Raw genomic sequence first — 25,799 nt, forward strand, 5'->3', positions numbered from 1 at the left:
GTCTTTTTTTCCTTAAATGAGGTTCAAATCTGCTATCACTGGGCTGCGTGGTATTGGAAGAAGCCTTGGATGTAGGTTTGTTAATGAGGTCTTTAAATGTTGACTAGTTTAGATGTTTTAAGTCCCTAATTTTTAATATGACTACAAAAATACTAAAATAATTTTACTTCAGTGACATTGAGAAGTTTCTCAAAATGAACTATGGGATGTTTTTTCTTTTTTTGGGATAAATGAACATAAACCAAACTCCCTGAAAACCAGTGCATGAACTTTTAAAAGTTCAAAAATAAGCCATGAGCTTTGTAGAAATCAACCGTACTGATAGTTGTAAATAGTTAAGGTTGTCTGATTACTTATTATTGACTTTTTATTTGTTGTGATGTATGTTTATGATATGGCTTTTTTTCAGTTTATTTCCACAAACATCACAGTAAATAATTGAAGATTGAACAAAGAAATATTAAAAAAACAACAACAAGTGTTTTGTTTTCTGGTGTATCTTAGAGAACCTTGCCGGGCGCGGTGGCTCACGCCTGTAATCCCAGCACTTTGGGAGGCCGAGGCGGGCGGATCACAAGGTCAGGAGATCGAGACCACGGTGAAACCCCGTCTCTACTAAAAATACAAAAAATTAGCAGGGCGCGGTTGTGGGCGCCTGTAGTCCCAGCTACTCGGGAGGCTGAGGCAGGAGAATGGCGTGAACCCGGGAGGCGGAGCTTGCAGTGAGCCGAGATCGCGCCACTGCACTCCAGCCTGGGCGACAGAGCGAGACTCCGTCTCAAAAAAAAAAAAAAAAAGAGAACCTTGTATGTGATTTGGGGGAGGAGTATAGGATGTCTAGGAAATGGCATTTTCAGGGGAGTTAATCTATTAGAAAAGTCATAATTAAAACTCTGAGTTAGTAGAAATCAAATATTGTTTAATTCATCAACTGAATCTATATTAAGACATTCAATAATTGTATTATTGTTTTGCCAGTTTAGTTATTTGATTGATGCAAACCTGTCGTCCCTACAATAAAAAAATAGTGAGGTATGTCTGTACTCTATCAGTTTAAGTTGTTTAATTTTAAAGATGAAAGTTAAATTTTAGAACCCTCTTCATTTGCTTTTTTACCTTAAGTGGGGGTACACTCTTAACTTCACGAAAACCACTCTCCTCAAAGTCATCAAAGACTTGCATGTTGCCAAATCCAGTCACTTCATCTTCTGACGCAGCAGCAGTTGATCCCATCTTCCATCAAATTCTTCCTTCACTTGGTCTTCCGGACTGGCCTGTTGCCCTGACCTCAGGGTCTGATCCCTGCACATCCTCTTTTCTCCACTTATTCCCTAGGTGAAATACTTCTTTTTTGTGGTTTTAAGTGCTAATGTATTCCAAATTTACATCTCTAAGTGTGGCCCTTGTTCTGAACTTCAGCCCTATATAACCAGTCCCTCACTGGACAGCTCTACTTAGGTGCACTCTAGGCATCTCAGAGTAAGCCTGTCCAAAACTGAACTCTGATTTCCCACCACCATACTCTTACCTGCTTCTGCTTCAGCCGTCTCCTAAGTCTTAGTGAACAGCAGCTCACTTTACCAGTTGCTCATGTCCACAGCCTGGCATTCTTCTGGATTCCTTTCTTCTCTCAGACCATGATCATATCTAATCTTAACAGCAGATTCTGTCAGCTCTACTTTCAAAATATTTTTATAATTTAACCACTTCTCACCATCTTTGCTTCTTACTACTGAATTAATCCAGGCTAACTTCATCTACCACCTGGGCTGTTCCAGTAACCTCTTAGTCTTAATTTAATTTATTTCCGTTGTCTGCCTTTGCCCCCTTACTGTTTCCTACACAGACATATACTTCTAAACCTTAAGTTAAATAATGTTTCTATTCAGACTCCCCAATTTTTTTTAATCACTCAAAGTGTACCTTGACCTACAAATCTTACTCCTAATACCGTTTTTTCGCTTCTAGCCACAAGGAATCTCCTTGCTATTTGTCAGTTATGCCAACCAGGATTCTGCCTGGGGTTTTAGTACCTGTTCCCTGGGCTTGGAGTGTTCTTTCCCTACAATTAGGCTTTGCTCAAGGATCCCAAAAGTCTTTCTTGATTTACCCGATGTGAAATTGTGAGAGCAGCACTTTGGTGAAACAAGAGCTCCTCCCTAAATGGCAAGCTTTTTGAACACCTTGGCTTGAGTTTGTTCGTAACTGTTGTGGTCACATTTGTTTGACAACATGTTCCATGCCTAGCAGCGATTCAGACATTACAACCAGTCTCTTATTTCATTTGATCCCCACATCAGCAAAGGATATATTACTATTATTTACATTTCTTTTAGTTAAATAGCATCCAGAAAACTGAAGGAATTAAGAGTTATAGACATAGCGAAAGGGTTTTCTCTCTCCCTTTCTGCCTCCCGCAAGAAAACGACTGATGTGAAGCTTCATATGAGTAGATACAGTTTTTTTAACAGCTTTGCGGTGTTCTGTTGTCTAAATAAATCGTATTCTATCTCTGTCCCTATCCAGAGATTGATAAATTGTATATACCTTTCCACTGTTACAAATATGGATTTAATGAACACTCTTGTCCATGTTTTCTTCTGTACTGATGTAAAATTTTTAGGATGAATACCTAGAAGTAGAGTATTTAGATTCAGATTTTTTGGGTCCTGTGAAATTGATCATTGAAATGGTTATACCAATTTATATTCCAAACTTTAGTTTTCACCCTCCTCAATATATTCAGATTTGTTGATATACTCTAAAGTATTTGAAATAATAATTTCAATTTGTTACCCTGATTTCAGTAAGTGAGCATGTTTTTCATACGTTTATCTAGCCTTTACTTCCCTTTAATTGGATTTCTCTTTTTTACAGACTCAGCTGTGTATTAAACAGAATGTTTATTTTGTATTCTTTATCGTATAGTACAATGATTACTGATTGTTTAGTCTGCCATGTTGCTGGAACTGGGTGTGTTCCACCCTTATTTTTATACAGCAGGATGAGACGCAGTGCTGCATAGTGGCCGAAAGTGTGACTTGTTTCACAATTGCCAGAGTATGAATTCTCGCCCATTGGTATTAGCTCTGTGAACATGGTCAATTTACTTGATCTTTCTTAGACCCCATTTCTTTATCTGTAAGACAGGAACAGTAATAACACCTACCTTATGCGGTTGTTGTGAAAATTGGAGTAGATAATGCATAAAAAGTACTTAGCACAATGTTTAGCATAAGGCAGGCATTTATACTCTTGTTATTTGTAGTGCATTGTCATCATTACTATTTGTTCTTTTTCCTTTCCCTTGATTTTATATGTTTATCTTTATATCATGTAATATAATATGTGGGGGAGAAGAGATTTCTAGCAACATGTTTAGGTTTAGTATTATATGTTCTAGGTTGATTCTGCATTCTTGTTTGTTGCTGTTTCTTATTTTGTGTTCAATTATAGCTAGAAATGATAATATCTTCTTCAAGAGTATCCTTATATGAGATATCTCAAACAGTGTGACGTTATAAAAACAGAATCAGTGATTTTGAGGTTTTTGTTTCATGGAACTTTATACATCTTACCATATTCTTGCCATATTCTGTATCCCTGTCTTTGAGTTCATGACTATTGTGTATTCCATTGCTTACCTAGGGAATTTGTTCCAGAATGTACTTTTTAGAAGTCTGTATGTGTATGTGTTAGCCTAGGATATTTATTTAACAGTATAGAAGATTCTCAAAAACAAGAGTTGAGAATATTATTCTAGTGAACAGAGTGTTTCCATAACATTAAATGAGAATCTGCTTCACTGATTGATTCTTTTCACCATAATACTCTTTTGCAAAGAGAATTAATTAAGAAAACTTACTTGAACAGTGAGCTAGTTTCATCAGTGTCACTTTTCCTATCAAGATTCTATGTTCCTTTTGTAAGTTACTACTGATAAGAATCCTCCTACACAGCTTGACCTCCTTTCAGAAGTCCCTGTGCTGATTTACACAGCTTACCTTTTTGTTTTTCTCATGCCTAGTCCTAAGTGACATTCCAATCTGCTGTAGTCATTTGGTAATGCAAAGAGTGAAACTGGAAGGGTAGGCAGGAGGTACCGGTTGGCACCAAATACGCAGTTCAAGATCACTCATGATACCAGGGAGAGAATGTCAGATACTTGAACCAGAACAGCATACTGTTTTGGTTTGTAAAATTCTGGTTATGAGGCAGTACTAGTCATATTACTCTATCTCAGAATTATTTTGTTTCTCATTTGTTCTTTTCACCTCTGCCCCAACCTTCTCTTTCATGGATGTGTTTTGTGTGAAATGTGAAAGGTCTTAAGATAGTGGAGGCTTGAAAAAACTGCCTGTGTTTTAAAATGTGCTTGTGTTTGTTTCCTAACGTGGTACTTTGAAGATATTTTGGGTTTAGGTAAGTTGCTTTAAGTTTTGTTTTTCTTAATTGGAGTAGGTTGAGTGCTGTGAATTCAATTTTTAGTGTACTATAAAAAGATAGGTGGAAGCACTTTGATTGTAGGAAGTTTCTTTGAATCACTTGCTATAGTTTGAGTGTTTTCTTTGATGTGAAACTCACTGTAAATCCAAGTAAATGATGTTCGTACACCAATGTTGGTGTATATAATTTGTATGGTACATTATCTTCATCATTCAAATTTAGAACTTAATTATTTCACATACTTAAAGAAGAATCTTAGTTGCAGATTCAAGACGAAGATTATAAAACATTTTCTTGGGTTTTCTTTCAGTATTATAATTTTAAGGCTGAATTTAGGAACTTGGTTATTTTCTCTAAACACCAAAGCGTTTTATAATTTTATGTATAGGTTGATTTGGGTAGATCAGTTTTATCATTGGAAATGATTTCAACTCTCAGAAATTGTATTTCAACAATATAATTTTTTTTTTTTTGATGACAAAGTCTTGCTCTGTCGCCCACAGCTGGAGCTGATCTCAGCTCATTGCAACCTCTGCCTCCTGCGTTCAAGCGATTCTTCTGCCTCCTGTGTTCAAGAGATTCTCCTGCCCCAGCCTCCTACTGGGGTTACATAAAGGCACCCGCCACCATGTCCAGCTAATTTCAACAATAGAATTTTAAATGTATATAGTGCCATTCTATTTTTTCTACAAAGTTTGATGGTTTTCATTTTTCATATCATACATACAGATCTTTAATATATACTGTTATTTTTTGCTTTTGTACTTAGTTTTGCTAGAGATAGGTTTTTTATACACTCACACATATACACAAACACCTTTCTTTTTTTAACTTTTAGGTTCAGGGGTACATCTGCAGGGTGTGCAGGTTTGTCACATAAGTAAATGTATGTCATAGGAATTTGTTGTACTGATTATTTTATCAGCCAGGCATTAAGCCTAGTATCCATTAGGTTTTTTTTTCTCATCTTCTTTCTCCTTCCACTCTCCACCCTCCAATAGGTCCCAGTGTGTGGTGTTCGCCTCTGTGCACACCCACCTTTTAAATTAGTTCTTGTGTAAGTGTAGGCACTTGAGAATTTGCAGACAGGAAGTAATATTCATCAAGTGCCTTATTTGTGGTAGGTTCCTTTATATAGCGTGAATCACTTGGTAACCACCAAACCCCGTGAAATAGTAGCCCCTCCACTGTGCAGACAGGGAACTTGAGAGAGCTCAAGTGTTTTGCAGAGTCGTGTGGGTATTCAGTGAAAGTAAAATTAACTGGGATTTTACCCAATGTCTGGCTGTTTCCAAGGTTCTGCCTCACTTTCTTTTTGTGTGACACTCTTGCTGTTTGTTCAGTGTAAGAAGCTATGTTTGGCTTCTGATGTTAAATAATTCATTATCCATTTACAGAATCAAAGTTCTTGAGTTTTTGTAGAGCACTTTTTAAAAAATAGCTTTACTCTATTTTGCACTTAATGGTTTGTAATTATAACTGAATTATTTTCATATTACACATTTTTTAGCATGAAAATTTTCAAACACAAATGAAACTCATTCCCTAGACTTCACAATTTTCAGTTTGTCTTTCTTAATTTTGTTGTTTTTAGGTGCACTATTTTATAAAGCAGATCCTAAAACCCATCATATTATTTCTTCCCTACTTCAGTGTGCATCTAAAAAAATTTAACCATCATACAATAATCTCATTAATAAAATTAACCATAATTATTTGTTGTTATCTGTTATTTGGTCCATACTGAGATTTCCCTGTATCTCTCAAGAATGTGGTTTTGCAGTTAATTTATTTGAATTGGGATCCAAACAAGGGCCGCACATTATATTTACTTCTACGTCTCTTTTAATCTAGAGCATTTATTTCATGCCATACACTTTGAAAATATTGGGCTACTTCTTCTGTAGAACATCTCTATTCTAGACTTGCCTTTATCTTTTTCAGGGTAGTGGTGGTTTGACATGTTTCTCTAGCTTTAAAGGCTTGAATGGATTCAGGTCCAACTGTTGAACAAGGCTTTATAAGCAATGCTGTGTATTTCATATTGAATCACATTAGAAGGTCAAATTGTGACAGCCCCTCTACCGTCAAGTTCCTTATCACTGTTTCATGCAAAGATCTGTGTCTAAATCAGTTAGTGGCTACAAAATGGTGTTTTTCTAATTCCATTTTTTCTGTTTACATTTATTGGCTGGAATTCTTTAAAAGATATGTGTAGACATAGATTCTGAGCTCCTGTATTGCTTATTTTCTAGAGTAAGGAGTTCGTTGCTCTAGGTACCTTCAGTGCTAACATTGATTTTGTTTTGTTGGAGTTCTCATTTTTCTTTGGTATAATGAACTGGTGGATTTTTATGTATTCCATGTTTCAGTCACTTGCAGTCATTTCTGCTGGTATTCAGATGGTCCCAAATTTGTCCAGCTGCAGTTTTTGGTTGGCTAGAGGGTTCTTTTGACATGAGTGAGTCTTTGAGAGCTTCCTTGTTTTCCAGCATAAGAAGATGTCCCAAACTCATCTTGTACATTTTCTGACCTAGACCTGGATTAAGCCATTTCTCCAAGTAGCTGTAGTTTCTTTTAGTGGTATTTAAGAGACTACAGTCTAGGTGCTAGAGATGTTCGTTTTTACAGATTATTGTTTGCTTCTGGGCCTTTTCAGTGGGAAAAACTAGAAGATATTTATATTTTGTGGGGAGAAAAATCTGTATATTTCTATTGATGTTTCCAGTTCAGAATGGCCTTGTATGGCTTTTACTTTATTTAATTTTATATCTCTTTTTTCTTACATTGAAAACCTTGTCACTGTATAAACACAACTACTTGTTGGCTTTATTGTGTCATATAGTTATTATTACTACATATTGCCAATATTATTACTAACAATAGGATTTCTGAATGGGGATTTTAAAAATTCTGCAAAATTCTTTGCAGATATTTGTCAGTAGAATACTCTGCTGGCAATTTAAAGTCAAAAGCTATTGTCCAAAATAGCTCAGAAAAAAAGCATTTTTCTGTTTGCTAGTGTGACCAACTTGATAGAGAGTTAAGACTCATTCATTCCAGTTTCTTTTATGTTTTCAGTGATTGTCTTTTTTTGTTAGTTATCTGGTTCCAGAGCTGAAACTGTGTAATAGAGTACATTTAGAAAAGCTTTGCTTCCATCTTGATTATATTTTGGTTTGTCCATGCATGGAAGGCTTCTTTTTGAAGATACAACCAAGTACAGGTTGTGTGTTTGTTTCCTGTCTTTTCATATAATAGATGCTTATGACACATGCTGTTGTGCTTTTTTCACTTAACTATGTACCTTATGCATCATGCCATATCACAGTACAAAAGTTTTGCAGTAACTCTTAGTGGCACCGTTTTATTCCACTCAGTGAATATATGAGAATTTTTTCAACCAATTCCCCACTGCTGAATCATTTTTAAACATTTGCTTTTGTAAACATTGCCACAGTGAATAGCCTTTTGCATTTTTTTTTTAAGTGTATCTTTGGTATATATCCACAAAAGAATTGCTGTTTCAAAATGTACATGAGTATCTAATTTTACCAGATGTTGCCGAATTCTGCACCTTGGGTATATACTTCTTTTTTCCCCTTCAGCCCCACAAAAAGACTATTTTCAAACCTTCAGATTTTTGCCAATTTGGGTGTTGAAAAATGGCATTTTACTATTAGTATTGTCTATTTTATAGCTGTTTTATTGTGGGTGAGGTTGTTCATCTTTTTGTATATTTAAGGGCAGATTCACTACTTTGTATACCGCCTGAAGGGTTTTTTGGGTGCCAGTTTTTCTATTGGGTTGTTGGTTCTTTCTTCACAAATTTTAGAAACTCTTTATCTATTAAAGAAATTATATTTCTTTCTGTGAAACAAGTTGAAATTTTTTTCCCCCCAGTGTGTTACTTGTCTTGGCACTTTACCTATTGTGTGCTTTTTGAATTTTTTGTGATATCAAAGTTTTATATTGTCAAACTTATTAACATTATTTTGGATTTCAAGTCATGATTAGGAAGCTTTTCCTTATTTCTAAGTTTTCATGGAATTTATCCATTTTGTCTTGTACTTGTGTTGTTTCTTTTTTGTATTCCTTTACCATCTTAAATTTATCTTAATGTACAGTGTGATGTATGGATCCAGTTTTCTCTTTGCCATGTTTGTTTGTCCCAACATGTTTATGAAGAAGTTCGTCTTTTCCACATTGATTTGAGACCCACCTAGAAGTCTAGAGTTTTTCTTTCCTTTATGTCCAGGTGGTGTCTTAAGAGATTTTTATAGTTTTTTTAAATATCTGGTAGGTTGACCCTTCATATTTATAATTCTTCTTTTCTTGGATTGCCCTGGATTTCCTGCTTATTTTCCTCATAGGAAATAAAATCTTTTAAATTAGATTGTTTAGTTCCAGGAAAAAAAGAAAAACACAACAAAACCACTGTGTTTTAAGTTACTATTTTCTTAAATTTATAAATTAAGTGTGTAACTTGAATTTTTTCAGAAGAAAATAAGCAAAAGGTTTTGTTAATATTACAAGATAAATTCTGTTCTGAAAAACAAACTTCATTGATATTAAGTGTAATTTGACTTTAGATTTGTCTTCATGTCCTTGATAACTATAATTTTATGTTGAAATTAAGTTTAGTTGACACAATTTTCAAGGTATTCTAGTTTACTTAAGTATTTGAAGTGACATGGAAGTCATAAATTAATCTTTTTTAAAACTGTCATTAAAATAAATACAGTTGTGATAAATTGTTTTTCATGTCCTTGACAATACTGATTTAGTTAATTGGACAGTTGAACTACTTGTTGAAATGAGCCAGGTTGTCTCTTGCCTCCAGGAGTACCTTGGCAAATGTCTTCATTCTTAAAATATTTTTAAAAATTATATATCAGAAGATAAGTTTGGTCTTACAAAATGAAGTAATAAGTCTGACCACGTTACTTAGTGAAAAAAGTAGGTGAGTTCAGAACCCACTCTGCATTACTGACCAAAAGTTAAATCTTTGTGAATTGAACTTATTCTTGCAGTTCAATCAGGTCCAGTCACCTTTCTTATTTAATTTAAAATGAGGATTCTTACCTTAGGTAGCATTAATTGACTTTGAGAGTACTAGAACAGCCTGGTTTATTGTAGACAGTAGGAAGATAGCTTATAGCTTTAACATCCGTGGTTGATTTTTCCCAGAGCTGGAATAGCATCAGAAATTTTAGACTCCATTTGTCACTTAGCTACACCAAATAGTGACCTGAATGTTTAGATAAGGGCCTGTATTATTTAAACCTCAAGATTGTAGTGGATAATGCAACACTCTTAGGGTAAAATTCTGCTTTAAACAAATTGTGTTCACTTGTGGTGCATTGTTACTTTTCTGAGAAATAAGTCATAGTACAGTAGTCCCACCTATCCACTGGTTCACTTTCTGAGGTTACAGTTAGCCAGGATCAACTGTAGTCAGAACATACGAAATGGAAAATCCAAAAATAAACAACTAATATGTTTTGAATTGCATGACAGTTTAAATAGTGTGATGAAATCTCTGGCTGTCCATCTATGTTCCACCTGGGATGTGAATCACCCCTTGGTCTATCATCTCCACGCTGTATATGCTGCCTGCCTGTTAGTCACTTGTAGCTGCCTCATTTATCAGATAGACTGTCGCGCTGTCACAGAACTTGTGTTCAAGTAACGCTTATTTTACTTAACGGCCACAAAATGCAAGAGGGGTGATGCTCACATATTGTTATAACTGTTCTTATTTATTATTGTTAATCTCTTACTGTACTTAGTTTATAAACTTAATTATAGCTTTGTATGTATAGGGGGAAAAATCTCATAGTATATATAGAACTTTGTGCCATAGCAGACATCCAGTGGGGTGGGGGATGGGTCTTGGAACATATTCCCTACAGGTAAGGGGGAACTACTATACACATCATGGTTGGAAGGCTTTTAACTAGAAAAGTGAAGTATAATTCTTTATGTGCACATACTCTTAGGTACTATTAAATTGGTAATTAAATCTTGACCTACTCTAATTACTATAGTATTTGGCTAGAAATTGGATAATTCACTCTTTTATAGAAAGAACTATAGGTCAGTGGATAGCCATGTATTTGAAAAAAGTAACATACTGATGAAAAATGTAGTACCTGCTGTACTATGCTAGGTCCTTTTGTGCGTAGTGTCTCATTTCATTCTCTGCTGTAACATGGAGAAGTTGGTACTATTATCTCCATTTTTATAGAAGAGGTAACTGAGGCCGAATACCAAACAAGGCTAAAACAAACTTTTAGTTTGTGAAAAAGGAGTGTTTTAATGTCATACATATCAAGTAGTAGTTTAACCAAATATATTTATTAAGCCTGTTTTATGTTTGAGGGAAATTGGGTGCATACAAAGGACTATTGTGAGCTTTTGTACGTATTTATAAAATTGTGTATAGTTTTGTTGTCACATTATGGCATATATTTATGTATTTTAATGTATAATTTTTGAAGCATGACTTTGTAAGAAAGATGTTTACTACACAGTAAAAAGTTTAAAAGCAATGTTAACCTAGTTATTTATACTCACTGTACAAAACTGAACTATTCATGGAAATGTTTGCTATGATTATGGTAAGATGGAAGAGGAAACTATCTTGAGGCTTAAAAGCTATGTAATTCCATTCATAGGAACCAGCGTGACTTACTAAAGACAGCGTTGTCATTTCCTGTGAGAGAGAGAGAGCGAGAGATAGGATGGGGGTGGGGATAATTGATATTAGAGAGTGAGAGAGGGTTACCATGTTTGTAGTTCAGGGAAGTGCCTTAGTGATAATGTATCTGGACTACATCAGGGACTTCAATAATGTTTTTCACCATGTTATTGTGTTTAAGGACTGGATCTAAAATAATTAGATGAATTAGAAACCAGTTGATTAGTTGTACTCAAAGACTGTTGTTTAACAGATTTTTGCCAAGCTGGAGAAATGTTGTTTGGTAAACTAATATGAAAATGACTTGGGAATTTTAATTTTACTGGAAACTCTTGTGAATCAACAATATTATGTGGTCACTAAAAAACTAGTTTAATCTTAAGTTGCATTAATTACAGGTATAGTATGTAGAATTAGTGTACTTACCACTGGTCAGACCACATCTGGAGTTCTGTGATCAAGTCTGAGAACTCTTTTAGGCTAGGAGGATGGAACATGAGGGGGTTCAGAGGAGAACTGATCAATATAGGGCGTGGATTTGAAATTATGTCACAGGAAGGAGAAAAGTTGAAGAAACTAGAATTAGAACGTCATTCTGCAAGAGGTTCTAGACTTGTTCTGAATTCATGGTTTTCAACTGGAACAATTTTGTTCCCCCAGGAGCCATATAAAAGTGTCTGGAGGCGTTTTTGGTTATTACACCTGAGGGTGTGATGCTACTGGTACCTTCTGCATAGAGGCCAGGATGCTTGCAACGGCTCACAATGTGCAGGAGAGCCCCCATAAGAAAGAATGATCCAGCCCCGAATGTCAGTAGTGCTGAGGTTGAGAAACCCCTTTCTTAATCTAAACTGGTTTAGCTGTGACCCCTAGTAAGAAAAAAATTTTATTTTGCCTTGCAGCCCAGGAATAACTGAATTTAAAATTTTGTGAGACAGTATTTGCCCTGTTTTCTTACCCCAGAGTGCATTGTACCTGGTAGAAATCATCTGCCCTGATCCGTTTCATGTATAAATAGAAAAAAAATGATGATCGAGAAGCCATGGTTTGAATATAGGTCTAAATGATACCAGTGGGTGAAACTAAGCCCAGTTTATCAAGCTGTGTGAGAAAGGTTTTGCTTTAAATAAAAGGCAGGACTTTCTAGCTAACTAGCTATACCGAGAAAGAATATATTGCTTGGCTAGATAGTTCCCTGTCACTAGATTTTTTTCAGGGGGTTCTTAAGTTGAAGTCTATGAGTATGATTCATGGGGACTTTGAACTTGGATGAGAGGAGGATTGCATTTGTATTTCCAATAAATACGGCTTTATTAACCTCTGCTGATAATGTAGCATTTTCTTCACTCATTTTATTATACTCATTACTTCAAAATCCGAGCTGTATGAACCTGAACCAACTGTAGATCTTATGTAATATGTTAATAAAGAAGCACTTATATTACTGCATTGTAGGTTTTACAGATATTTTAGTTACGTTTTAATGTAGTTCTTTGAGAACCAACTCATAGCCTTCACTAGATGTCCAAACAGTGCATGGCAAAATCAGTTATACCCCTAGACTAGATAGTTGGCTTTGGGGTTCTGTTAAGTACATGTGTACAAACGTAGTATTTAAAGATTTCGATTGAGTTATAAACGTAATCTTTAATTACAGATGTGATAATTGCTTTTTTTGTCATGTGGGTTTAAAATGTTTTTGATTGATTATCTTTCAAATTCTCAGTGTATGTCTGTGCGGGTAGTTATTTAAAAATAAACAGTTAAAATTTTTTAAGGGAAAACTTTTGACTTTTTGATCCCGCTTCCATAATGCTGACTAAGAGTTTGAGTAGATTTCTAATTCCAGTGAAGTCTAGCAGCAGAGCACTGATTTCACTTGCTTTGAAAGTTGGCAGGGTTATGGCTTACAAATGTGTAGCTGCTGTGAGCAGATGATTGTTAAGTAGATAATGTTGGCAGTTGTAACTGGGGCAATTTTAAAAGTATGTTGGCTTGTTGGTTTTCACAGCAGGCTGTGTTTTCTGGCAGAGAATTTTGTTTTATTTATAACATTTAGGTGTTTGGGTACTGGATGGATTTTTGTTAGAGTTCATGAAAAGGGAGATCTGTGCAATTGTGTGTTTTCTCTTTGTTTTGTTAGTTTTTTTAAGTCCAGAAATATTTTGTTCTTTGCTTGGAAGATGACCTTTTCCCACTTTCAGTGAACTTGGTCTTTCTCAGATTTGATGAATAAGCATTAAGATGTACTTCTAGTACAGTGGTTGGTTCACATTACACAGTTGTGCATTGCTATGTGTTAAGCTTATGCCTTTATTTTCAGACAAAAATATAATGAAGTCATTTGATTTTAAAGACCAAGTGCACATATGAAGGTATAAATTCTTTTTCTAGAATTGGATTGTGTTTGCTAAGTTGTTCTCAGTTGCTTGCATGCCAGTTTACATTGCCAGCAACAGAATAATAGTGCCCTGTGGAAGTCCATACTTTACTGTTCTCATTTTATAGATGAGCAAACCAAGGTTAAAGACAAAGCAAATTGATTGAATTTTTAGAGAAAATTATTTTGTGGTTGGGAAGGTCAGAAAATTCTAAGGTAATGTAATTAGTGCTAATAGAAAACTGGGTTTCTAGGAGCTTTATAGGAATGAGGAGTGGGAGGAAAGGGCTAGGAAGGAGGTTTCTTGGGAATGAATACAGTGGAAAGAATGTTAGATTAGCCTGGTGAAGAAATTTTATGGCCGTTCTTGTTTTTTTTTTTTTTTTTTTTTTTTTCTTTTTCAAATGCTTCCAGGTGTATTATTTGTCTTGTAAAAATTTTAGGTAATGAAATGCATTTCATTTCAGTGTTCTTGAGGTATTAGTATTTAAAAATAGTGTTCATAGAAAATATTTCAAAAGCCCATATTCAAGTATTTCTTTTATCCTCTACCTAAAGCTGTTAACACCTTTATGTTAAGTAGGTCAAATGGCTGTTGCCATCAGGTTGTTTTGTGTACTAGCAACTGGTGTGTGTTGAAGGCACAGCTGTATTTTTTTTTAACCTTTGCACATATTTTGTAGACACCAGCATAACAAATAAATTTGTTGTGTGCGTGTGTAATAAAGTGGACAGTCCGTCAGTTTCCTCCATGGGGAGTAGAAATTGGTGATCTGTATGAAGTTAGCATTGTTTTGCTACAGGCTAGGATATGGGTTTCATGTAAGTGCTAAACATAGAAGAAAAGTAAATTGTGCATGGTTGACCTATTTAAGTTTTAGAATGAATGATTCTGATTAGCTTTATCAAAAGGAGGTGTAGGGTTGTCCTGGTGAATTTCTACTGGCTTGGAGAATACAGCCAGTTGATTGTCAATTTTATTAACGAAATACTGATATTTAAAATAAAATTTCCATCTTTATTTCTTGTATTGACTCTAGTAATTTCACTATGCAGCTTGGTTTTTTTTTTTTTTTGTTAAGTTTTGGATCATTGTATTCTTTTGATAAGCATGAAAATAATTTTGTTTTGGAGTTGACCTAAAGCAGTTTTTCTGTTTCAGTAATCATTGGTGATAATATTTCTCAGGGAAAAGTTTATATCAAGGTAAATACCAAAGAAACTTGCTTTCCTGGCAGGAGAAATAACCATTAAGGAAAGGAAACATGATTATTATATTTTTTCCTTCCCTTTGAATTAAATTATTGAAACATATTGAGATGAGCATTGTATACTGACTGTAATGATAAAATGATCATAGGCAGTTATTATCTTACCTATTCTAGATAGAAACTTCTTTCTGAAAACATGCTGCTTTTGAAGTAAGCTCTTCATTTAGGTATTGAGTACCTATAGCAGTGCTTTTTTTTTTTTTTTTTTTTTTTTAAGAAAACTTTGTAAGATTATAACTAGGATGGCTGCAACATATTAGATTGTTAATTCTGCCCTTAAGACTTTATGGCTGTTTATTATAAATTTAAGTTTCACATTCCAGAGTTCTTATCAATTGAGAACAGACAACCACAGCTGGCAGAATTAAATCTTGTTATTGGGCATCTTGGCTCACATTTGTTTTTATGGTTATATGCAGAGCATTGTATTGGATCCTGAGGGAGGACCTTGAATAATGAATAAAAGAGGTTTCCTTGTCCCAGAAAAGCGATATTCTAGTGGGAGAGACTGTAAAGAAGAAAACTTCTGATTGTTGAGCACTTACCTGTGTGTCAGGTAGCATGAGTTGCTTTATATATTTTGTTTAATCCTCAAAACAAGCTTGTTGTTTTCATTTTATAAGTGTAGAGATTTGAGTTCACATAGGCTTTAACTCACTCAAGGATATGGCTGTCATGTTGAAATGTGAACCTGTTAATGTCCTGTTGCAGCCCCCCAGATTTTTCCGCTGCACTGTAGGACAGACAGATGTCTAGATGTGGTAGATGAGGTTGATTAGGCACTGTGTGGGGCGAGAGCCGCCTCGGAGTCCCTGGTGAGCAGTACGCATACTTGTATTTGAATGCCAGGCCTAGTAGGTGATGGTCTCAAGACACCAACAATTTCTTTCTCTCATTTAACCGTTGATTCGTTTCTTCTGGAACTTTTCTTGTACCTGTTGTAAGATCAAAGAAAAATAATTGGTGTCAAACTCCCAGCAGAGCATGGTGATGTAGGCAGGTCTGGGGCCAGTTAATGCTGGCTGTACCTCAGCCTTGCTGCTGGGCAAGCTAGGTGATGGTGGCCAGTGTACTTCTTTGGACCTCCCCTCCTCTCCTCAGCCCTCTCCACCTTTTTCCACCCCTCCTCTCCCCTTCCTTCATATCCAGTTTTCAGGTTTAGGAACTTGATTTTATCCATTTGACTAGTTTTGATAAGATTCTGTGGAATTACTCACACCTGCCAAACATGATTGGCAAAATAATTGAGCAGAATGTTAATCTGTTTATTAAGGGAATATTCTGGGAACAGATATTAATACATTCTTGTGTGATGTCAAACTAAATTAATAGTTATTTATTAACATGTAGTGCAAATGAAATATAATAAAACGTCGTTTTCATAGGCTTTATTTAGGCTTGGTAGAACCTGGGACATTGTTTCCAGGAATACTTTTACTTTTCTATACACAGGAATGCTACTGCCTGATGAGGGTACCAGTATCTCCTTACTCCTTTGGGTTTCTTTTTTTCCCTTTGATCTCTTTAACATTTTATGTAAGGTAAGTAGCTGGGCCACATTGGTCATAAAGATTTTATGTTTGCAGTTTCCTTTTTTACAATGAAGGGCAGTAATTTATATGTAAGGAATTGTCATGAGGTTGACTAAGTGGATTCTCCTCTTTTCCCTGTTTGTCTTTATCAATTCATTCTAGATTCTTTCCTTTGTGTTGCTGATGTTAATGGGCATTCCCTCTCACCCTTGCCAGCCTCAGATGATGCTTCTGTTTTTCTTTTGGTTCTTTAATATCTGGTAATTTGGAATTATTTGTTGATAATTCTCAGGGAAACTGGTGCTTTTATATTTCTTGTCATCCTTTGGTACATCTAGCCTGTTTTATTCTGATCACAACTGATGTAAAACTATTTTGTTAGCAAAATGCTCGAGTACTACGGAGATTAATTGCTATTTTGCTTTAACTTCTTGTATAAGGGTGAGCCTTTGGAGAAGCCTGGGGGTAGTTTTGCCAATGAATATTTTAGAGACTATTAGATTTAATATAAAGATGGTTTCAGGGTGGCAGTATGCAAGTATCGGAATCCTGGGTTAAAAATACGGCTCCCATGATAAAATCTTAAATTTATACGGCTAAATTTGTATAGGAATTTTTGTTTTCTAAAGTGCTGTTTTAGGAGTCTGTGGAAGGGGGTAGCGGAAGATGCTTGAATGATTCCAAGAGTTATAGCCAGCAGATGTGGGGAGAACGAAGGTGAAGGGAAGCTGGGGAGGCAGTGCATAGGACGTGGTCAGCATAGTACCTGGCACAGAGCAGTGAGTGTGGGCTGTCATTAATATTACCTAAGACTGACAGATGTATAGTTTAGGAGCATGTTTCGCATGCATTTTTAGTTATAAAGTTTTTTTTCTCTTTCTTTTTTTTAGATGAAGTCTTGCTCTGTCACCCAGGCTGGAGTGCAGTAGTGTGATCCTGGCTCACTGCAACCTCCACCTCCTGGGTTCAAGCAGTTCTCCTGTCTCAGCCTCCTGAGTAGCTGCGATTACAGGGGCCTGCTACCACGCCCAGCTAATTTTTGTGTTTTTCATAGAGACAGGGTTTCACCATCTCGGTCAGGCTGGTCTCGAACTCCTGACCTCAGGTGATCCGCCCACCTTGGCCTCCCAGAGTGCTAGGATTACAGGCATGAGCCACCGTACCCGGCAGTTATAAAGGTTTTAGGGTTGCCAGACTAAAATAGAGATGGAGACATTTAAAAGGATGTCAGCTTTGCTTTGTTACTTGACCCAGACCAGACTAAGAGGCTGTTGATATAATTTCTGAGAGATGAGCACGACTCTACTCATGAAGCTCCCATTTTGCCAACTCTTTAAGCTTTCTCAGGTCTCACACCCAAAACTGTGGCCCTCCTTTACTCCAGAATCTATGGGTAAGTGTCATTTTTGAACATACATGCTCATTTATTTAGTATTTTCTCCTGGTGTAGTGGGGAGCAAGACAGTCTGAGCAAGCACAGTAAAGTTTCAGGGCTAGAAATGTGCCTTACTGTCTCATTTTTTGTTTTGATTTTCATAAATTTATATAGTTGTTAACCCTATTCTAATACAGGTTAAGTGTCTCTAACTTGAAAACCTGAAGTATGACATGCTCCAAGATCTGAAGCGTTTTAAGCGTCCACATGACACTCAAAGGAGAAATGCCCATTGCAGGCATTTCAGATCTCGGATTCTCAGATCAGACTTGCTGAATTGTATGATGCAAATATTGCAAAATCTGCAAATACTCAAAATCCAAAATAGTTCTGGTGCCAAGCATTTTGAATAAGGTGTTCTCAACCTGTATCCCATTTCTCCTATTTTTCTTCAAATAAATACTTCTTAGTTCATACTTACTAGTCAGAAAGAGGCTAGTGGGTTGGGGAAAAGTAAAGAAAGGCTTCATTCAGTGTGATGGGCTTTGAGGACTGCAGTAATGGTTTGACTTCTGAGAAAATGAAAGCCATTGCAAAATGTAAAACCAAGGAATGATGTGTTCTGACTTAGTTTGAACAGGACTTTGGTTGGATTCTGGGTGTATTTTGGTGAATCAGATGTGGAGGGTGAGAGAAAGAAGAACCAAGGATGACTTCATTTGAACAACTGAATCTTTAGTCTTAAGACAGTAAAAGTGACCTAGTAGTTAGAAATATTCTTTGGAATTTTTGTTGGGAGTTGTGCTTTTTCTGTGTGCAAGGAAATAATGGGAAAGGGCATCCCACAGTTGTGAGCGTCAGCCCGCATTGCAGTAGATGATACCTATGGAGGGGATACCTTTGGCTGAAATTCCAGTGTGGTTTTTCTCTAGAAATAAGGTTTTGAGACAAATCTAAAATGCATTCATTGATTATAGGCAAGTAGTTCATTTAGAAAATTAGTTACAATTATTAGGTTGGTGCAAAAGTAATTGTGCTTTTTGCCATTGAAAATAATGGCAAAATCCACAATTTTGCATCAACATAATATATTCTTAAAAAATTAAGAGTTTTCATTTATTCACATTAATGGTTGGGACCAACATTTCCCTCTTTTTAAAAGGAACTTTTTCATGTAGGCTTTTGACCCTTGGAGCTGGAAAGGGACCTCACGGGCAGTACAGGCATGGACTTTGGAGTCTGGTGGATCCGGGTCTTAACTCTGGATCTGCCACATACCAGCTCGAGCACTGAACTCAACTCTATGAGTTTGCACGACTAGATCTTGAAATAGGGTTAAATAATAGTATTTGTTGAGCTGCATTCTTATAAATATTATGTGTCATGGTGTGCCTACCACTTGCCGAGGACTCAATAGATGTTAGCTGTTGATAACATCATCTATTTGACAGCCATTATTTCATACATGAGACAGGTGAGGCAAAGAGAAATTGTAAGTAACTTGTCCAAAGTCAGAAATGAAACTTGAAGACGAAAAACGCCTCTCTCTCAGTTAGTCTCAGATGTTTATGATAAAGAAGCATTTTTTTAAAAAGCAATGAACAGACTTTCTCATTTATTATTACAAAAAGTAAATCCTTTTCAGAGTGTTGTTTTCCAAAAATGTACCATTTTGTTTTCTTTTAGGATTTGGAGTTCCATGGAGTCATGAGATTTTATTTTCAAGATAAAGCTGCTGGAAACTTTGCAACAAAATGTATTCGGGTCTCTAGTACTGCCACCACTCAAGATGTAATCGAAACGCTCGCAGAGAAATTTCGACCTGATATGCGAATGCTGTCCTCTCCCAAGTATTCACTCTATGAAGTGCATGTCAGCGGAGGTCAGTGTATACAGGAAGGGTTTGCTGGAGGCGTGACCTGACCTGTGAAGAGACAGCTTGTCCAGGGCATTGTGGTCATGTCACAGGTTTACTGCTCATCTCCATCTTTCTTCTCTTTTGCTGGGTAGGAGAGTAGTTGGCAGGCTGAGAAAACTGTTTTATATCTGGGAATTGTTCTTATAAATCCCTGGCACATATATCTGTTGGAAGTTAGAATGAGTATATTAATTTTGCATATGCTTATTTCTCCAAAGATAAGTAGCGTTACATTTATCCAGCATATCTGGGTGTCACATACAGTGTGTAGTATGCTACCTGCTTTTTGAGAATGTTTTATATGGCTCTTATGTAGATATTATATTATTATAATTGTAACAGTTAAATATATGGGTATGAGTCATCAATCTTGCTGTACTATTTTTGCCTTCTGAAGCAATATATTTTCATTATTCTTTGGGTATAATTTAGGGTATATATCTTAAAGAAACCTCCTTATGTATTTAGTAATTTCTACTTGTGTTAACATTAGAAATTTCTGAAAATATCTTATATAGCGATATCAAATGACAACTAAAATTAGACTGATTAAGAAATGTGGAAATTTGGGTGAGTGCCATGGGTTGTGCCTGTAATCCTGGCACTTGGGGAGGCTGAGATGGGAAGATTGCTTGAGGCAACATAGTGAGACCCGTCTCCACAAAAAAATTAAAAAATAAGTCAGCTGGGCATCATGGCACATGCCTATAGTCCCAGCTACATGGGAGGCTGAGGTAGGAGGATCACTTGAGCCTAGGAGTTTGAAACTTCAGTGAACTAGGATCGTGCCACTGAACTCCACCCTGGGTGACAGAGGGACACCTTGTCTCTAAAACAATTAATAAAATGAAAAGTAGAAATTTTTAAATTTTCTCATTGGTGTTTTGGAAATGTTGAGTAACCTGTTTTAGTGAAATACAAATTATAGTTGGTGCAGCAAATAAATGATTTATGTATACCACAAACCTAATTTGAATACCTCTTTTAAGTTCCATCCACAGATCTTTTTGGAACAGTTTTTTTACTTAAAAAATACTGCTTTATTTGTACATATGAAATTAGACTAAAGTGTTTGTAATTTGTGGGATTTTCAGGTGTGACTAAATCCTTTCTCCCTCAGTAGTATGTAACTCAGGCCATTTTTTCGTTATTGTTGTTTGTTCAGTTTGTTTCTTAAGGTTATGAGAATATTACCTTCATCATTAATGCCAAAACTAAATTTGACAGTAGAGGATGTTCTCAATTTTGGATGATTTTTCTGAAGCTGAGTTTTTCCTTTACCTTAGAATCTTTGTAAATAGGTTACAAAGAATAAAATCTCTGTCGCTTCCACCTTTTTTTCTTTTTAGTCTGTGCTGTTCAGTTAGTTGAATACTGTCAAGTGTGAAGTCTTTGAATAATATGTAAGATTGGAGTTTGAGATCTAAAAATTGGATGATTTTGATTTTTTAAAGAAAAGGGTGAAAACACAAAGATGGTTAAAGAAGAAGGAAAATGGTGTCTTCCCCCCTCCCTCAGGTACCCTTCCACACCTTTGTTTTCACCAGCGCCTCAGGTATGAGAAAAGCCCTAGCATGCAGGTTCTCAGTCTTCTCTGGGCTACAGAACCCTTAGCGTCTCAGTAGTTTTTTAATAATGGCACCACTAGGCCAAAGGAAGTACCTGATAGTCCATTTCATTAAGTAGTTAGATTCAGATAGGTTAGTAAGTGTTTAACAGTGGACAATTAGGTAGATTTTGAAAAATAGTACACATAAAATGATGGAAAACTAAAGCTTTCATTTTCTTCTTAATCACAGCTGCCGTCTGCTGGGACAGTTGTGCCTCTTGGGCCTTTCCGAGCTCCTCAGACCCCGGGAGCCCTCACTTCTTGTCCATGTTGATTTTCAGACAGTGCTGCTTGTTTATTACAGTGTTATGGAAAACCCAGCTTTGTGTGTATGTGATGCCGACAGAAGAGATGCTGTGCAGTTTACTGTGGTCCCGGAGCCACGTGAACCAGTTCTTTTTTTTTTTTTTTTCAGATGGAGTCTCGCTCTGTCGCCCAGGCTGGAGTGCAGTGGCACGATCTTGGCTCACTGCAAGCTCCGTCTCCTGGGTTCAGGCTGTTCTCCTGCCTCAGCCTCCCGAGGAGCTGGGACTACAGGCGCCCACCATCACGCCCGGCTAATTTTTTGTACTTTTAGTAGAGACAGGGTTTCACCATGTTAGCCAGGATGGTTTCGATCTCCTGACCTCGTGAGCCACCGTGCCCGACCTACCCGAACCAGTTATTTTGGTGTCTGGCACGTGCACCTTGTTTCTCTTGAATATTTAAATGCTCCTCAGTTCCCCGGGGATCGCCTCAGCACGTTTGCCTACCACAGCCCTAGTGAGCTAAAGCCCCAGCCCCAGCCCCAAGCCTTCAGCCACAGGGAAGCTCTGCATCTATTCTTTTTATATAGTACAAGTCTTTGTGTGAATTCAATAGGAAACATAAAAAAGGATCATGCTACTTTAAAAACGTGTATGAAACCACTAAGGCAGAAGAGATCTTAAATGGATAAAGATATGGTAGGACCCAGTTCCCTCTTTACCTTCACTGCTTACCCACATGCGCTTTAGAATATCTCAGCCCTCTTCTTGCTTTACTTTTATGATTTATAAATTGTTAATGTTAGTTCTCTAAAAGTTACGCTCTGAAGGATTTTCATCTAGTAAAAATTGTGCAACAAGAACAATTTGTTAATTTTGGTTTATGAAAGGAATTCAGACTTACTCTTCTATCCCTAATTTGTTACTCTGGTTTTCATTTCCAGTTGATAATTACCAGCCTCCTTTTAGCATATCCTGTATATAATTACCTGGATAATCTTTGTCAACACTATTAGCGGTAGAACTATCAGTATCATCATTGTTGTCATCATTATGGTGTCATTTTTTATGGGGAGGGTGGTGTTAGTAAACTTGCTCATTTAAAATTTAAATTTTTGGCATAGCATTGAAAGTACTTTTTCAAATTAATAGTTATCTTCGCCTGTGTGAGGCTGTAGTAAGACCCTTGTGCCCTCACCATGTCGTTCTGCCTATCTTTCTGACAGTTTTCTGGAACAACTTATCCTTTCCTTCAAGGGCTGACCTGGTCACATAGTCTCTGGGCATCATTTCGTTGAATAACCTAACAAAATGATCCTTTGTACTGCCTCACCTAGTGTTTTTATTGTAATATAAAATATAAAATATTACTAATACAGGAGAGTACTGTTTTCTAGAGATACTTAGTAAAAGGTCCCTTAAAAAAACACATTTAAAACTAGGATCAAAGCTGGATGTGGTAGCATGTACCTATAGTCACAGCTACTCAAGAGGCTGAGGTGGGAGGGCTACTTAAAATCGAGAGTTTGAGTTCTGCCTGGGCTACATAGTGAGACCCTCGTCTAGAATCAAATTTTATAGTAAACGATGACAACGTTTGGAGACCTTAGTTACAAAAACAAAGTCTGTCTCATGTTTATCACTTACTGCTTCAAATATGGACTAACTGAAAAAACAAAGACTTTGTCTTGGGCTGTCTTTCTTGACTTTCTGTGTGACTGTTGGGATGTGATTATGAAGAGCACTCTGAGTTTAGGACTTGAACCAGTATTTCTCAGAACGTCTTCCAGTCCTTGGAAAATCACATCTTTCTCTTGCAAGGAGTCTGTGTTATCTTCATCCTTATCAGTTGTCTCTTTAGCTAATAATTGGTCTGTCTGATCCTCATTTATCACTGGCCGAGTTTGTGCTTGATGGAGTTTTTACTATCACTTTAATCAGCATTGTGCAATCTTTTTTTTTTGAGACAGGGTCTCACTTTGTCACCCAGGGTGGAGTGCAGTGGTGCCATCACAGTTCACTGTGGCCTCAGCCTCTTGGACTCAAGCAATTCTCCCACCTCAGCCCTCCGAGTAGCTGGGACTACAAGCACACAGCACCACACCCGGCTAATTTCTTCTTTTCTTTTCTTTTCTTTTCTTTTCTTTTCTTTTCTTTTCTTTTCTTTTCTTTTCTTTTCTTTTCTTTTCTTTTCTTTTCTTTTTCTTTTCTTTTTCTTTTTCTTTTTCTTTTTGGTGGAGATGGGGTCTCGCCATGTTGCCCAGGCTGGTCTCATACTCTTGAGCTCAATCGATCTATCCACCTTGGCCTCCCAAAGTGCTGGTATTCTAGGTGTGAGCCCAGCCAGCATCGTGCAGCCCTGTCCTTTTCTGCAAAGTGTAGCAGTTTGCAGTTTGTGTGACAGGGCGTTGTCACATGCATTCTGACCTTGAGGTGATGTGACTGATAGGTGCTGGGGAGTGGGCAGGGCTGGACAGCAGGGAGTGATGTTTGGATAGGGAGTCAGTGATTTTATTTTATGGTGAATTTTACTTTTCTTACTCAACCCGGAAAGTGCCGGCTCTTGTGTTATTGACGTTTAGGTTACAGAGCATTCCTGTGACATGTTTCTGAAAGAGGCATTTCTAAAAAATCTCAAATTCTGCCAAATTGTATATTAAAAGATAAGGACTTTAAGATAAAGATTTGGGTAGGTCACTCAATACCTGTTTAAATTTGTAGCAGTGGCTCAAAGAACAGTTGAAGGTTTGAGCAGAGTGAATGGATTTCTCCAAGCGGCAAGGAGAATTCCTGGGGAGTGAGTGTAGCCTGACTTGTGTGTGGGCCTTGCAGCCTCAGATCTGTTGCCAGCTCCTGCTTCCTTAGTCTTCTCCACCCTGGGATGGGTATCTTGGCCAGTAGGAGCAGGTCCATCCTTCAGTGCTGCCTTTCTTCCACAGCTTCCAGCGACTGTAGGCCTCTGTGAGGTGGTCAGGTTGTGTGAGGCTCTCACGGAGACCCTCTGGAGTACCATGTTCCTGATAAGTGTGCCTGGGAGGCTTGCTAATGAAAGAAATAATATACCAAATATAGTCCTTTATATAAGAAAAGTGATGGTAACTCTATGGTGGAAGGAGAGGTGAGTGTTGAAGTGGGCAAATTTTGGAAAGAAGGGTCAGATGCACAGAGATAGGAAGAATAGTGCAGTCATCACTTCCAAGACCAGTGGGGGCTGCTGCCATTGCTTCATGTAGGGTACAGCATTAATGTGATGAGAACAATCTCATAGAATCAGTGGAACTTCTGTGTGGTATTAACATTCTATCCTTATTTTCCAGTTGCATATGAGATCATTTGATTTACAGAAATAAGCTTTTAGCAAAAACCATGTATACATTTTTCTTATTTCATGTATATTTCTCTTATTTTCCCAGTTAGATCTAAATGAGGGAATTGCCTCTGTTCAGTGTCTGGCACTGGATATGTGATAAACATACAGTAGCAACAAAATATCGAATTAATTAAAACTAATGATTTTACATTTTGAACAATACATTTCAATCTGCAAGTAGGTACTTTGTCTGTAAAATTAAATGTACATCAGAATGCTTGTATTAGCTAGTTCCATGAAATAACCATTGCTTATTCTTTTTTTCATTTCATGTTTTGAAGAAGAAAGAAGATTGGACATAGATGAGAAACCTCTAGTTGTACAATTGAATTGGAACAAAGATGACCGGGAAGGCAGATTTGTTCTTAAGAATGAGAATGACGCCATTCCTCCTAAGGTAGGAACCCTCAGTATTTTATGGTCTTGGTCCAGGGTCAGGTCTGACAGATAAACAGGAGACTGATGTTTTGTTACAGGAGTTCCTTCTCTTTTTTGCTTCTCTTTATAAAGCCTTTTACCCTCCTCGCAGAAAATAATTTAAAAGAAGCCTTTTTCTCCCTACTTTATCCTTTATCTCAACTAGTAATTCCAGATACTGTTTCTCACCTTTTTGAAGAATATTGATGTAAACTTGTTACCGCGAGATTTGATGATCAGGCGATCAGCTCCAGTTGATTTTTTTTTTTTTTCAATAATATAAAATCAGAATTGTTCTAATAAGGATCAAAAGGGAAAATAATGCTTTTATATCTATTTGTGAACTTTTTGATGCAACTTTGGCTCATTTAAAGCCCTTTCATTTTGTGCAGGGTTAGGAATTAGTAAACTTTCTTGAATGATGGAATAGAATGATTCTAAAACTTTCTAGGGGATAGGATATCTGGAATTCTGTGCTGCTGTGTTTATTTTGTGCTAAATCAAGTGGCATCTTATACAAGAATTCATTATGG

General features: G+C 36.7%; 1 protein-coding gene across 19 annotated transcripts in view; it reads left to right on the top strand.

Moving 5' to 3' along the window:
* Positions 1–25,799, top strand: part of AFDN (afadin, adherens junction formation factor) — a 142,641-nt gene that overhangs the window by 19,547 nt on the left and 97,295 nt on the right. For 10 of the 19 annotated variants that reach the window (XM_050787062.1, XM_050787073.1, XM_050787069.1 and 7 more), the window contains exons 2-3: positions 19,394–19,589; positions 25,131–25,246. In XM_050787062.1, coding sequence (XP_050643019.1) covers positions 19,394–19,589; positions 25,131–25,246 — 312 coding nt within the window. The remainder of the gene's footprint in view (positions 1–19,393; positions 19,590–25,130; positions 25,247–25,799) is intronic. The other 9 variants (XM_050787063.1, XM_050787074.1, XM_050787068.1 and 6 more) reach the window with 1 other exon arrangement.

The sequence above is a fragment of the Macaca thibetana genome, chromosome 4 (assembly GCF_024542745.1).
Source record: "Macaca thibetana thibetana isolate TM-01 chromosome 4, ASM2454274v1, whole genome shotgun sequence".
In the NCBI taxonomy this organism is placed as follows: domain Eukaryota; kingdom Metazoa; phylum Chordata; class Mammalia; order Primates; family Cercopithecidae; genus Macaca; species Macaca thibetana.